This window comes from Bufo gargarizans, chromosome 7 (assembly GCF_014858855.1).
Source record: "Bufo gargarizans isolate SCDJY-AF-19 chromosome 7, ASM1485885v1, whole genome shotgun sequence".
In the NCBI taxonomy this organism is placed as follows: domain Eukaryota; kingdom Metazoa; phylum Chordata; class Amphibia; order Anura; family Bufonidae; genus Bufo; species Bufo gargarizans.
Genome location: NC_058086.1, coordinates 63751444 through 63768126, shown reverse-complemented (window position 1 = coordinate 63768126; position 16683 = coordinate 63751444). Strand labels below are relative to the sequence as shown.

At 41.6% G+C, this 16683-nt stretch overlaps 1 protein-coding gene across 1 annotated transcript in view; it reads left to right on the top strand.

Annotated features, from left to right (window-relative positions):
* CACNA1E (calcium voltage-gated channel subunit alpha1 E) overlaps positions 1 to 16683 on the top strand; it is a 611438-nt gene that overhangs the window by 334676 nt on the left and 260079 nt on the right. The window contains 1 exon segment of the mRNA XM_044301096.1: positions 4751 to 4890. Coding sequence (XP_044157031.1) covers positions 4751 to 4890 — 140 coding nt within the window.

The following is a 16683-nucleotide window of genomic DNA, read 5'->3' as shown; positions in this document are numbered from 1 at the left end:
CTTAACTGGGTTAAATAATACATTAGTTTCTCAAACAACCATCATGAGGAACGCAGTGTTTATCAATGAACCTAAGACTGTTTCCAGTTACTTACCAAAAGTACACTGAGAACAGCCAATTTCACCAGTATTAGATTTCGATGAATCATTCCATCTGTCTTGCCATATGACTTGGCTGCTGGGGTAGGAAACTGTATGGTCTAGATTTTCAATGAGCCAAACAGTCTATTCTGGAACAGCGACTGCTATCCAGCACTATTTCCTGATGTTTCTCCTGTCCACTAAGAGAACCAGAAAATCTACATCCTCAGTGTGTTTTTTAAAGAGGTTGCTCCACATGGACATTTATGGCATATCAATAGGACATGTCCTAAAAGTTCAATAGGTGTGGTTCTGACATGTAACTTGCTTCTATCTCAAGAATAAAGTGTGCTCGGCTATTTTTGGAAGCCCCATAGCAGCGAATAAAAAGGACATTGCGCATTCGTGGCCAGTTCTCTATTCACTTTTATGGGACTGCCGAAAATAGCTGAGCTAGAGCTTAGATATTTTTGGACGTCCCATAACAGTGAATGAAGAAAGAGGCATGTGTGCCCAGTTTTCAAGATAGGAGTGGGTTCCGTACCTATCTGACATTTATGGCATATCAAATCAATATACCATAGGTATACAGATGGGATAACCCCTTCAAAAACCCATTCACATAAAGAGGACAGAACATAGAGACAGGGTACACAACACTTTTGGTACCAGCGATCAGGAGCCTGGCAATAAATTGCTTTCTGCAGAGACACTGCCATTGAGAACATTTGCAGCCAACGAAAGTAGGCAGCACACTGCGGATAGATTCATACAATAAAATTCAGTACTAATTGCAGAAATGTGTGTGTAATGAGCTCCATCTAGTGGTGGAAGCATGCAGCGAGAATTATATCATCTACCAAGGAAAAAAAGATTGCTCCTCTATACATACACAGCATATTATAAAACTGCACGCTGTACAGCTGTGGACCTCATAAAAGAATAATGATCATGAACATAAAGAAAAGCATATTACATTTGGCAGAGATATTTGGGGGGATTTGGGTGAGTCTTACTATAGTTTTTCTATGGGGCTTTACGATTCCCATATAAACCCTTGGTCTGCATGTTAATACTTTTAAATTCACTACAGATTTCCCCAGTATCCATTGAAGTGTATAATTTCAGACTTACCTAATGAGCCAACATCTTGCTCAGAAGAGCAGCCTACATCAAATGGAATGGAAAGGGAATGGCAGCTCCAAAATCCAGGCATAAAAATTACCAATAGTTCTGTAAGGAAAACCTCATTTATTTAAAGGGCACTGACCTGCTGAACCCTGTAGAGCTCCGCAAGGGAGGTGAGTCCGATGAGGCTTGCAGCCCCCCCTCCTTTGCAAGACAGGTGGAGCAGGGCAGGGGCAGTGAGCCTCAACAAGACTCATTTCCCTCTGAGCGCTTGTACATGCTTTTGGATTCGCATGTCAGTACTGTAAGGCCCCTTTCACACGAGTTTTCCGCGCGGGTGCAGTGCGTGACGTGAACGCATAGCACCCGCAGTGAATCCTGACCCATTAATTTCAATGGGTCTGTGCACATGAGCGTTGTTTTTCAGGCATCAGTTCTGCGTTGCGTGAAAATTGCAGCATGTTCTATATTCTGTGTTATTCACGCAGCCCTGGCCCCATAGAAGTGAATGGGGCTGTGTGATAAAAGCATTGCATCCAGAAGCAAGTGCGGGTGCGATGCGTTTTTCACTGATGGTTGCTAAGAGATGTTGTTTGTAAACCTTCAGGTTTTTATCACGCGTGTGAAAAACGCATCAAAGCGCATTGCACCCGTGCGGAAAAAACTGAATGCAATCGCAGACAAAACTGACTGAACTTGCTTGCAAAATGGTTCGAGTTTCACTGAGCGCAACCTGAACGCATCCGGACCTAATCCGTCAAGCTCGTGTGAAAAAGGCCTAAAGGTACTGACTGCCATCACAATGAGTGCCGCATAGTGTAGGTTCACAAGGATCTGACTAGTCAAGAAGGTGTGTCCCCACAGTCTGATGCCGTCAGTGCCCCAGTATCAAACTGTGTAGGAATACACCTCTTTGACAAAGGGAATGGTAACACATACAGTAGTTGTCAATGTATTCATGCATTTAAAGGAGGAATAATAGAAGAACTACACAAAGCCCCAGAGCTGTATATTTTATGGGGAAGGCAGGTAATCATGAAGAAAACATGTCCGATGTGGTGACAGGTCCTCTTCATGGCTTAGCTGCCTTATGCCAATATATACACAGTATAGTCTCGGGGCTGGATTTATTCCATCATATGATTTGGCGACCTATATCTCAAGGATTCTAGGCCTTCACCGTGCCTGTCAGTTATAAACTGTGACATTCTGAATACATTGCTGCTACGTATTTGAGAAGGTTTTGTTCCCAATCAGCCTTCTTGTGACCTGAATGGCTCAACTCTCATATCATTACATGATAGTATCCTGGGTCCTTCCATCAACTTCACTTCCATTTGAAGCATTGATAAATAGGGGATGGTAACTAATGAGGCACTTTTTCTGGTTAACTATGTAATAGTTCATCCCTATTCACATGTAGGAACTATTCAATGTAGTTTTCATATGTACAGCCTAGGGATGAGCGAATCAATTTTAACCCAACAATTAGGGTTGGGTTAAGGAACTGTCCCCACAGGTGAAGAAGCACCCACCTGCCTGTTGACTGATAGGGCCGGACATTTCTGGGTAGCAATGCCAAATTTGAGTTTTGGTGCCTGTGCCACTCCTCGGATTAGCATCGCAGGGTCCAGAGTGCCATGGCCGTGGCGAGATGTCCAGTCATGTCAATCAACAGGTGAAGAACTCTTACTAAAGAGACAAACTAATTCACTCATTCATAATACAGACATAAAAAAGGAGCAACACTTTTCTTACAATTTCCAAAATACTGTATCACCTGTACCAATAGGCATCAAACAGTATTGGGACAAAAGGTCAAATAATAACTCAGACTTTTTTGTCCACTGTTTCTGGACTTCCACTTTAGTTCGATGTAGAGTACTTTTCGAGGGTACTATTCTTGAACTCTTCTGTGCTGAAAATGGGCACTTGTCTCAGGATATTTATGGGCCCACTGAAACTGCAGGGATGAGATGCCAAATCAATAATGTATAAAATGCATTCACATAGGGTAGATCCAATGCCACGATGGAAAGGGGTTAAATAAAAACTTAGGCATCCTCTGTACATGTGATTAAATAAAAAAAAAAAGAAGCAATACTTATCCCTTTTCTCCCATGCTGTTTAGGCTACACTCCGATCCTTCCTACTGCTGATGTCCTCTCCCTGGCAGCAGTGGTGACCTCCCGTGTACACATGTCACCATGCAGCCTATCAGTGGCCTCAGGAGTAATCAGGGTCTTACTGCAGAGGCCAGTGATTGGCTGCAGCAGTGGCCTGTATGCATGGAATGTCACTGCTTCAGCTGGGCAGAGGACATCAGCAGCAGAGAGGATCGGAGCACAGTGCTGGAAGAAGCTGGGGAGAATAGGGGTAAGTTCTGACTCTTTTTTTTTCTCAACACTTAGGAACTACTGGTAGGTGAAGGTTGGGACATTACATCAGTTTAATTTCAGTATAAGGACTGTATATCTGTATCTACAAAAATACTTGAAACCAGTTCAAAACCATGTACTTTAGGCAGCCTTTACTTATCTTGATGTATTTGTGATACATACATGATACTTACATGATATTTCACTCAAAACTGAGAAATATATGAAGAAATCTCTTCATGTCTAAGAAGATCAGCATGTCCCACCTTTTCCATCTTGCAAGCCTATGTCTGGATGTAAGACAACTGTTTGCAGCAGATGCCTCCCCCCTCTACCATATTACTGTTATAATTTATTTGTAGAATTAGTGATGCTTAAAGAGGTTTGAGATATCCCCTATCCACAGGATAGAAGACACCTAGCTGATCAGTTGGATTCCGACTGTTTGGACATCACTGCTTTCGAGAACGGGGGTGCCAAACCCCTATTATGATGGAGCGGCTGGGTGCATGCTGTTCTCAACTATCTCAGGCAGTCCCTTAGAGAATGAATGAAGCGTCAGGACGCACGTGCGGCCTGTTTCTTCATCAGGATGAGGAACCCACTTTCCACTTTCCAGAATCGAGACCCCGACCCAACAGTCAGACCCGATCAGTTAGTTATTCTCTATCCTGTGGATAGCGGATATCTTCAAAACTAGGCACAACCCCTTTAAAATTGAGTGTACCACATCAACCATATATTTTTTCATAAAATGTATGATAGGTGTGAGTCTGACATCTGGGAACCCAATCATGACCTGAGACTCTGCTTCTATCCAGTTGTGCTTCCACAGTTGTTCTTGGTAGAAATGCTTGAGACCATGTAAACAATGATGAGTGGCCCAGAGGCTGGACCACCACCTATCACACGTAATTGACGGGACACAAAAATAAGAAAAATTTTGTTTAAAGCATAGCCTCTTTAATAACATGTGGCTGGCAGAGTTTTTTTTATATCAACAAGCGTGCCTTGTGTCTCTTGGCTCTATCCCTTTTAGATTTGGGCAGGGTCATCTCAATCTTGTTTTTGCTACTTGCCTTCAAGGTAAATTGTTGCTAAACGTGTTGGTGCTATCTTAGTAAAAGTGCCAGTGTTTTACAGATCTCTTTTTATACTTGCAGGAGAAGACAGAACCCTATTTTATAGGGATATTTTGCTTTGAAGCCGGAATTAAAATTGTGGCTCTGGGATTTGTGTTCCACAAAGGTTCTTACCTCCGGAATGGCTGGAACGTTATGGACTTTATTGTAGTACTCAGTGGGTGAGTGTCTTCTAGTCTTATTCTTGGTCCATTTGTGGAGTTGGTGAGTATCCGCCTCACACTGTGTCTTATAATCACCGCAATAGAGAATGAAGCCTTGTTTTATATAGATTTAGCCATGCCATCAGTCCATATTTTCAAATGTCATCCACGTATGACAATTTATGCTTCATTATCTGCTGAAATGCCAGAAATAAAAACAGGTAAGATATTGTAGACAAAGCAAACAAGACAAGATGAAGCGGAAATGTCAGGTGTGATGTCGTATAAATAATCAATTGGTACTGTATGAAATATCACAGCAAGTACCTGAACTCATGCAGTAAAAATATGATCACTGTAAAAGACATTTAATATGTATATTCAAAATAGAACACTTCGGCCCTGATTCATCAAGACTGGCGGTGGCTATGATGGTCTTGATGGGCCCTGTGCTGTCAGAGGTGGCATTCCATCAGTGACAAGGTGCAGGCTTTACCATAAATGAAACGCCTCCTCTGGCAGTCCATGCGCCTGGCTGAAATCTACACTAGTGCTTGCATAGATTTCAGTCATTATTTAATTAAGTCAGTAAATAATGATAAATGTGTCGGGGCTGATGACCCTGCCCTCGTCACGCCCTTTTTTCGTGAGCCTGGCAAAGGTGGCGTAAAAAATGCTAGCTGCAACTAAAAATGCTTCCTTCACAAGTGTTGAAGGAAGCGAGCTTTGGATCATAGATCTGAAGTTGCTTCGGTCAAAACTTTGTTTGAATGCTGTACGCAGATCTGTCTCCATACAGCAATTAAATGTATGGGCTCCGGCGAGGGGAAATTCGTTATCTCCAAAGTCGCTCGAGACTTCGCTGAATAATTTCGGACTTAGATTTTTAAACTTGAAAACCATTTTAAAACTTGAATCTGAAGTCGGCTTCGGAACCAAGGTACCAGCCGGAACTGAGGCCGACTTCGGAATCACATTTTAAAATTGTCTTCAAGTTTAAAAATCGATGGCCAAAGTAATTCAACGAAGTCTCGCGCAACTTCAGACATAACGAATTTCACCTTGCCAGAGCCAAAACATGGAGGCGGATCTCCTTACAGTATTCAAACAAAGTTTTGTCCGAAGCTTCCTTCGCTCAACCCTACCACCAACGACAATCACCTGCACAATCCGTCCGTTTATTTTTTTTTTGCAAAGATAAATAAACAATAAAATTACATAGAATGTTCGCATATAAGTTTTTGCCATGTGATAAAAACATATGATAGCAGTGTCCCTTTAAACTGAAATGAAAAAAGGAAGTTTTGTTCTTTTTATAGCTGCCATAGCAAAGGGTTTCCATAGTAGTGTATATATATTGTTTTTACCATATGTGCTTCGTAATTTATGCTTATGTGAATTTTTAAACAGGCTGAAAACAGCTATTGCATGATAATTGTCAACACAGGGCTGTGAATAATATGCATTAGCAATTCATATTAGGACCCAGAAATATGCATCACATATGTGTTTTTAAGACTTTCTTTGCATTAAAACTATGTAATTAACCTGCCCTAAATTTTATTAATGTAATTATTCTATATACAAAGAATTATAAAATATTGTTTATTGACGCTTATTATGATCCAAACCAGCACAGTGTAAAGCCGACCATTTTACTAAACCTACAGAGTGTGAATAAAATATTCATCCGACTTTATCCCAGAAGACTGTAATAAAAATAAAGAGTTGATACCTGTACCATCTAATTAAAATATTACATGTAACTAATGTTGGTCGCTGCTGGGTTCGTATAAAGGGTTACTGCCACTACCCTTAGTAATAAATACTGGAAGTATAAGAATATTAAATAAAACGTACCCGCGCTGACAATGACATAAAGAATCAAGATAGTCTAGTACTTGCCATTGATGGTATGATTTAAATCCCGCTTTAGTTTAAAAATAAAAATAAAAGGGGGGTTGCCAAATGGAGTGGAATCCAGCGAGATATTCAGCTCCCGCCCTCAGCTCGTGTGTATAAGAACCCCTGAAAAATATAGGTTTTTATTTTTATTTTTTTAATGCAGATTTGAGATCTATCCAAAAAATAATGCACTTAATACTAAAGAGACTAAGAGGCTGTCTGCTTTGGACAGTCCTTTCTATTGGTGGGACTTTGGGGACCATTATCACTGTGTGGGGTGCCCTGGAACAGTATCAGCTTAACAGTGCCCCCAGTAGCAATATTGCTCCCATTGTGCCCATACAAGCAATCATGTCCCCCTCCCATAGTCCACCACTAGTAATAATTCTACTTATAATGTGTGAAGGTAAAAAAATCCCCCCTTATAATGTGCGCCCGTACAAAAATATCCCCTTATAATGTTTGCCAATAAAAAAAATCCCCCTTACAATGTGCACCAGTGCAAAAAATACTCCCTAAAATGTGTGCCAGTAGAAAAATGCACCTTATAATATACTCCAATACAAGAAAAATACTCCTTTAAAATGTGCCCTAGCACAAAAAATACTCCCTTATAATACTGTATGTATCGGTGCAAAAAATTCCCCCTCTGTGTGCCACTACAAAAATGTCCCTTCTTAGTGCCCCAGTAGAGACAATTTCCCCATAGTGCCCCCCCCACAAGCAGTGCCAGTACAGAAACATGCTCCCTTGTGTGCCAGTACAAAATGTCCCTATTTATTGCCCCATAGTGATCCTCCCCCCCCCCACTCCCCATAGTGGCCCAACAGCATGGTACCAAATAATAAAAAATAAATAAACTCAAATACTTACCTTCATGCAGCTGTAAGCGATGTGGTGCAGGCAGTGGCATACATAGAGAAGTAAGGGCCCCATAGCAAGGATCAAACCGGGCCCCCCACACAGAATAGAAGGGTTTCTGCCTAAACCCCTTTCAATGACCCTTGGGCCACTGCCTTATTTGGTAAAAGTAGTTCCTTTCGAGTGTAGAGTCCTGAATAGTGATGATCAGCAGGTGCAATATTCAAATTAGCGATATTATGCAAATATTTTGGCGAATATTCATCAGAAATTCGCGAATTCGAGAATTCACCATTATTTTCTTGATTGCGAAAATCGCCAATGTAATATGCGCGTATTGTGCACGCAATACAGGTGTGGGTCACTTTTGCTAAATTTTTCAAGCTGCTAGAAGTTTCCCGAGACTAGAGAAAATGGCTGGCACGACAGAACATTACAAAAGCTTTATATGCAGTAGAGTGCTCCAATATATTCGGGATTGAGCAAATCGGCAATTAATGATGCGCATATTTTGGCTCAATACGTGCAACTTAACATTTTAGCAGGTCTGACTACATATTACTGATTGGTTCACTAAGTATTGCTGTGACATCACAGCACTATGTCTGTAGCATGTATGTATGGACAGCAGAGAAACAGTAATTCCTATCACACTACCTAACACCCTGAACTATCTAACCTACACTGACTATCTCCCACTAACTATCTGTATTAGATATATAAGCTAACTAACTATCTAATGTAATGACACAGCAAAGCACAGAGCACAGCAATAACACTGCTCTCTCTCCCAGAACTGTAAAGAACTGCTTCTCGGGAGGTTCTTATATAGTAAAGGGGGTAGGCAACTTTCCTATTGGTTGCTAGGGATGTTGCTAAGCTCAGACAAAGACATTGCAGCCTTCTCATTGGCCCACAAGCAAGAAGCAGGGAGGGACCATGGGTTCAGATGAAAAAAAAATCTTGAATATTTACGCCCAACACTAGTCATGAACAAGTTTTCACCCCCAGTAGAAGAGGAGATTATTAGTGTTGATTGGGCACCAAAGTGCTTGTGTGTTCGCGTAGAACACTCTGCGATGCTCGGGTGTTCTACCGAGCACCCGAGCACAATGGAAGAACCCCAGGGACCCCCTGCTCTGAAGAGGGGAGAGTCTCGGGACTCTATAGTTGGGCTTAGGAGTACCTGCTCTGACTCCACATATAGCTGTATCCATATATGGAGTCAGTGCTTGGGGACACCCCTGTGTATTTAAATTTAATTTCTGAAAAGTTTCTGCTGGTATTTGAACTCCCAACATTGTACAGTAGAAGCAATGATCTTATTCACTCAGCTATAAAGCTGATTGCTAAACTGTGCTAAACAGAAAAACCTCATAGAAGTTTCTGATGTAGTAAGTATTCCTGTTCAGCAGAAGACTTATTTTATATTTCTGTGCAGGCTACCATGTAGCTGTTTAGTGTAGTGGTTAATGTCCTTGTCTCTAAAGTACAAGGTTGGGCGTTGGAATCCCGGCAGAAACATATATATATTTTTTATACGTTTTTAGCCATTATATATTTGCATATATTATTATATATTTAGAATATATAATATATTATGACAAAGGCCTCATTGAGTAGGCCGAAATGTTGCTGGGGGATTAAAGTTTGGGGTCTTCACCCTTTCACGCCATTCTGGAGTGCTGCCTTGTTTTTTGGGATTTATATACAGTGGAGGAGAAGCCTGCCTTCCTAGAGGAATTGCACCCATCTGACTGTGCTGCTGTGGTATTTGCAAGTTTATAATATATGTAAATATATTATGGCTAAAAACATCAGTAGTAGTTTACCACATATTTTGCATTCATATTTATCAGAAGTATGATTTTATATATATATATATATATATAATTTATTAAAACATTTTTTGTAATTACACATTTTTTTTGTGCCATACATTTTTTACAATTATATAAAATACATCAATTTAATTTCTATCGCTCAAATTTTTCTGCTAGGATTCAAACTCTGAATCTTGTGAACCTTTATCCTTTTGAATATTTCCTTTTACAGCTTACATGATTAGAACACTAAAATGGCAATTAAAAATCTGATAATACAAACGATTGGAGATTTTGCAAATACAAGTGTAATTGTTGGAATCATCCAGCATAGTTGTGGATCTCCAGAATGTTCCCAATTATCACCACGACTTTCATGATTGCTGCTTCTTATTAGTTAACACTCATTTCTAGATCCGTCTGCATAAAAGCTTTTTCAGATCTAAGTTTTCACTTCGTGAAAACTCATATCCGACAGTATATTCTAACACAGAGGCGTTCCCATGGTGATGGGGACGCTTCTAGTTAGAATACACTACAAACTGTGTACAAGACTGCCCCCTGCTGCCTGGCAGCACCCGATCTCTTACAGAGGGCCGTGATCAGCACAATTAACCCCTTCAGGTGCGGCACCTGAAGGGGTTAATTGTACTATCATATCCCCCTGTAAGAGATCAGGGCTGCCAGGCAGCAGGGGGCAGACCCCCCCCTCCCCAGTTTGAATATCATTGGTGGCCAGTGCAGCCCCCCCTCCCTCCCTCTATTGTAATAATAGCTTGGTGGCCAGTGTGCGCCCCCCATCGGGCCCCCCCCTTCCTCCCTCTATTGTAATAAATCGTTGGTGGCACAGTGTGCGCCCCCCATCGGCCCCCCTCCCTCCCTCTATTGTAATAAATCGTTGGTGGCACAGTGTGTGCCCCCCATCGCCCCCCCTCTCTCTATATGTCACGGACGGTGTACAGGAAACAAGGCAAAGCAACATGTATAAACGACTCGCTGGATCCAAAAACTAAGGAACCAAGGGAGACCCCTGCAGAAGACCTGGCACTTTCCCTGGCTGCTCAGCCTATGCAAAGATCCGAATGGTGGAGGTTTGCATATCCACGAACCTTGACTATAAAGCCCTGAGCACCCTACAATAGTGAGGGGACACGACCACCGGCTCCCTACACAAGATACGGAGGGAGTCAGGGTCACCTGGGATCCAGCAAACAGATAATAACAGATAATGGTACAACACTTAGCTTTGAAGCAAACAGGAGGACAGAGTCAACGTGCACACACACTCCAGGAAGTAGTATAAGCCGCCCAGAAAAGCCTTCTGGGGAAGAATTTAAAGGGAAGCAATTAGTCCAACACATGACAGCTGAGAGAGGCTGACGAGAGGAGGAGCTGAATACCACAACACAGAAACTCAAGGAGGAGGTTCTGAAAGGCCTCTGTCAGAGCTTCTCAGCTGTCTGGTTGTGACAGTACCCCTCCCTCTACGAGTGGACTCCGGACACTCAGAACCCACCTTCTCAGGATGGGACCTATGGAAAGCCCTGATGAGACGAGAGGCCTTAATGTCCGTCACTGGGACCCACATCCTCTCCTCAGGACCATACCCCTCCCACTGAACAAGGTACTGAAGAGAACCGCGGACAAGACGAGAATCCACAATCCTAGAGACCTGAAATTCAAGATTCCCATCAACCATAATCGGAGGAGGAGGCAAAGGCGAGGGTACAATGGGTTGAACATAAGGTTTCAATAAGGACTTATGAAAAACATTATGGATCTTCCAAGTCTGAGGAAGATCAAGACGGTATGCAACAGGATTGATGACAGACAGGATTTTGTAAGGCCCAATAAACCTAGGACCCAACTTCCAGGAGGGAACCTTCAATTTGATATTCTTGGTAGACAACCACACCAGATCACCAACATTCAGGTCCGGACCAAGCACACGTCTCTTATCAGCCACACGCTTATATCTCTCACTCATGTTCTTTAGATTATCTTTAGGGATGAGCGAACCCGAACTGTATAGTTCGGGTTCGTACCGAATTTTGGGGTGTCCGTGACACGGACCCGAACCCGGACATTTTCGTAAAAGTCCGGGTTCGGGTTCGGTGTTCGTCGCTTTCTTCGCGCTTTTGTGACGCTTTCTTGGCGCTTTTTGAAAGGCTGCAAAGCAGCCAATCAACAAGCGTCATACTACTTGCCCCAAGAGGCCATCACAGCCATGCCTACTATTGGCATGGCTGTGATTGGCCAGAGCACCATGTGACCCAGCCTCTATTTAAGCTGGAGTCACATAGCGCCGCCCGTCACTCTGCTCTGATTAGCGTAGGGAGAGGTTGCGGCTGCGACAGTAGGGCGAGATTAGGCAGATTAACTCCTCCAAAGGACTTGATTAACTGATCGATCTGCAGCTGTGGATCATTGAGCTGCTGATCCTCAATTGCTCACTGTTTTTAGGCTGCACAGACCGTTTGTCAGTCTCATTTTTCTGGGGTGATCGGCGGCCATTTTGTGTCTTGTGGTGCGCCAGCACAAGCTGCGACCAAGTGCATTTAACCCTCAATGGTGTGGTTGTTTTTTGGCTAAAGCCTACATCAGGGTGAAGCTGTCACACCAAGTGCATTTAACCAGCAATAGTCTGTTCATTTTTTGGCCATATACAAAATCAGGGGCAAGCTGCGCCTGTCACCAAGTGCATTTAACCCTCAATGGTGTGGTTGTTTTTTGGCTAAAGCCTACATCAGGGTGAAGCTGTCACACCAAGTGCATTTAACCAGCAATAGTCTGTTCATTTTTTGGCCATATACAAAATCAGGGGCAAGCTGCGCCTGTCACCAAGTGCATTTAACCCTCAATGGTGTGGTTGTTTTTTGGCTAAAGCCTACATCAGGGTGAAGCTGTCACACCAAGTGCATTTAACCAGCAATAGTCTGTTCATTTTTTGGCCATATACAAAATCAGGGGCAAGCTGCGCCTGTCACCAAGTGCATTTAACCCTCAATGGTGTGGTTGTTTTTTGGCTAAAGCCTACATCAGGGTGAAGCTGTCACACCAAGTGCATTTAACCAGCAATAGTCTGTTCATTTTTTGGCCATATCCCAGTCTAATTCTGTCACTAAATCCATACCGGTCACCCAGCGCCTAAATACTAGGCCTCAAATTTATATCCAGCTAAATCTGTCCCTAGTGCTGTAGCTGGGCGAGTTATTTAGTGTCCGTTCAAGCACATTTCTTGTTCTGGGTTGAAATACAATTCCCAATTTAGCAATTTCATAATTTAGTGGTTCCTGCTATATCAGAGCTCTTTGAAATCTATCCCAAAAAGGGTATATAATATTGAAGGTGCACATAGGGTCATTCAGAGTAACTTCACACACACCCGCTACTGTGTATTTCCAAGTCTAATTCTGTCACTAAATCCATACCGGTGACCCAGCGCCTAAATACTAGGCCTCAAATTTAATTCCCTCTAAATCTCTCGTTACCCACCGCTGTACTGTTGTTGCTGGGCAAGATATTTAGTGTCCGTCAAAGCACATTTTTTGTTCTGGGTTGAAGTACAATTCCCAATTTAGCAATTTCATAATTTAGTGGTTTCTGCTATATCAGAGCTATTTGAAATCTATCCCTAAAAGGGTATATAATATTGAAGGTGCACATAGGGTCATTCAGAATAACTTCACACACACCCGCTACTGTGTATTTCCAAGTCTAATTCTGTCACTAAACCCATACCTGTCACCCAGCGCCTAAATACTAGGCCTCAAATTTAAATCCCTCTAAATCTCTCGTTACCGTTGTCCTGTTGTAGCTGGGAAAGTTATTTAGTGCCCGTCAAAGCACATTTTTTGTTCTGGGTTGAAGTACAATTCCCAATTTAGCAATTTCATAATTTAGTGGTTCCTGCTATATCAGAGCTATTTGAAATCTATCCCAAAAAGGGTATATAATATTGAAGGTGCACATAGGGTCATTCAGAATAACTTCACACACACCCGCTACTGTGTATTTCCAAGTCTAATTCTGTCACTAAATCCATACCGGTGACCCAGCGCCTAAATACTAGGCCTCAAATTTAATTCCCTCTAAATCTCTCGTTACCCACCGCTGTACTGTTGTTGCTGGGCAAGATATTTAGTGTCCGTCAAAGCACATTTTTTGTTCTGGGTTGAAGTACAATTCCCAATTTAGCAATTTCATAATTTAGTGGTTTCTGCTATATCAGAGCTATTTGAAATCTATCCCTAAAAGGGTATATAATATTGAAGGTGCACATAGGGTCATTCAGAATAACTTCACACACACCCGCTACTGTGTATTTCCAAGTCTAATTCTGTCACTAAACCCATACCTGTCACCCAGCGCCTAAATACTAGGCCTCAAATTTAAATCCCTCTAAATCTCTCGTTACCGTTGTCCTGTTGTAGCTGGGAAAGTTATTTAGTGCCCGTCAAAGCACATTTTTTGTTCTGGGTTGAAGTACAATTCCCAATTTAGCAATTTCATAATTTAGTGGTTCCTGCTATATCAGAGCTATTTGAAATCTATCCCAAAAAGGGTATATAATATTGAAGGTGCACATAGGGTCATTCAGAATAACTTCACACACACCCGCTACTGTGTATTTCCAAGTCTAATTCTGTCACTAAATCCATACCGGTGACCCAGCGCCTAAATACTAGGCCTCAAATTTAATTCCCTCTAAATCTCTCGTTACCCACCGCTGTACTGTTGTTGCTGGGCAAGATATTTAGTGTCCGTCAAAGCACATTTTTTGTTCTGGGTTGAAGTACAATTCCCAATTTAGCAATTTCATAATTTAGTGGTTTCTGCTATATCAGAGCTATTTGAAATCTATCCCTAAAAGGGTATATAATATTGAAGGTGCACATAGGGTCATTCAGAATAACTTCACACACACCCGCTACTGTGTATTTCCAAGTCTAATTCTGTCACTAAACCCATACCTGTCACCCAGCGCCTAAATACTAGGCCTCAAATTTAAATCCCTCTAAATCTCTCGTTACCGTTGTCCTGTTGTAGCTGGGAAAGTTATTTAGTGCCCGTCAAAGCACATTTTTTGTTCTGGGTTGAAGTACAATTCCCAATTTAGCAATTTCATAATTTAGTGGTTCTGCTATATCAGAGCTATTTGAAATCTATCCCTAAAAGGGTATATAATATTGAAGGTGCACATAGGGTCATTCAGAATAACTTCACACACACCCGCTACTGTGTATTTCCAAGTCTAATTCTGTCACTAAATCCATACCGGTGACCCAGCGCCTAAATACTAGGCCTCAAATTTAATTCCCTCTAAATCTCTCGTTACCCACCGTGTACTGTTGTTGCTGGGCAAGATATTTAGTGTCCGTCAAAGCACATTTTTTGTTCTGGGTTGAAGTACAATTCCCAATTTAGCAATTTCATAATTTAGTGGTTTCTGCTATATCAGAGCTATTTGAAATCTATCCCTAAAAGGGTATATAATATTGAAGGTGCACATAGGGTCATTCAGAATAACTTCACACACACCCGCTACTGTGTATTTCCAAGTCTAATTCTGTCACTAAACCCATACCTGTCACCCAGCGCCTAAATACTAGGCCTCAAATTTAAATCCCTCTAAATCTCTCGTTACCGTTGTCCTGTTGTAGCTGGGAAAGTTATTTAGTGTCCGTCAAAGCACATTTTTTGTTCTGGGTTGAAGTACAATTCCCAATTTAGCAATTTCATAATTTAGTGGTTTCCTGCTATATCAGAGCTATTTGAAATCTATCCCAAAAAGGGTATATAATATTGAAGGTGCACATAGGGTCATTCAGAATAACTTCACACACACCGCTTCTGTGCATTTCCAAGTCTAATTCTGTCACTAAATCCATACCGGTGACCCAGCGCCTAAATACTAGGCCTCAAATTTAATTCCCTCTAAATCTCTCGTTACCCACCGCTGTACTGTTGTTGCTGGGCAAGATATTTAGTGTCCGTCAAAGCACATTTTTTGTTCTGGGTTGAAGTACAATTCCCAATTTAGCAATTTCATAATTTAGTGGTTTCTGCTATATCAGAGCTATTTGAAATCTATCCCAAAAAGGGTATATAATATTGAAGGTGCACATAGGGTCATTCAGAATAACTTCACACACACGCTTCTGTGCATTTCCAAGTCTAATTCTGTCACTAAATCCATACCGGTGACCCAGCGCCTAAATACTAGGCCTCAAATTTAATTCCCTCTAAATCTCTCGTTACCCACCGCTGTACTGTTGTTGCTGGGCAAGATATTTAGTGTCCGTCAAAGCACATTTTTTGTTCTGGGTTGAAGTACAATTCCCAATTTAGCAATTTCATAATTTAGTGGTTTCTGCTATATCAGAGCTATTTGAAATCTATCCCTAAAAGGGTATATAATATTGAAGGTGCACATAGGGTCATTCAGAATAACTTCACACACACCCGCTACTGTGTATTTCCAAGTCTAATTCTGTCACTAAACCCATACCTGTCACCCAGCGCCTAAATACTAGGCCTCAAATTTAAATCCCTCTAAATCTCTCGTTACCGTTGTCCTGTTGTAGCTGGGAAAGTTATTTAGTGCCCGTCAAAGCACATTTTTTGTTCTGGGTTGAAGTACAATTCCCAATTTAGCAATTTCATAATTTAGTGGTTCCTGCTATATCAGAGCTATTTGAAATCTATCCCAAAAAGGGTATATAATATTGAAGGTGCACATTGGGTCATTCAGAATAACTTCACACACACGCTTCTGTGCATTTCCAAGTCTAATTCTGTCACTAAATCCATACCGGTGACCCAGCGCCTAAATACTAGGCCTCAAATTTAATTCCCTCTAAATCTCTCGTTACCCACCGCTGTACTGTTGTTGCTGGGCAAGATATTTAGTGTCCGTCAAAGCACATTTTTTGTTCTGGGTTGAAGTACAATTCCCAATTTAGCAATTTCATAATTTAGTGGTTTCTGCTATATCAGAGCTATTTGAAATCTATCCCTAAAAGGGTATATAATATTGAAGGTGCACATAGGGTCATTCAGAATAACTTCACACACACCCGCTACTGTGTATTTCCAAGTCTAATTCTGTCACTAAATCCATACCGGTGACCCAGCGCCTAAATACTAGGCCTCAAATTTAATTCCCTCTAAATCTCTCGTTACCCACCGCTGTACTGTTGTTGCTGGGCAAGATATTTAG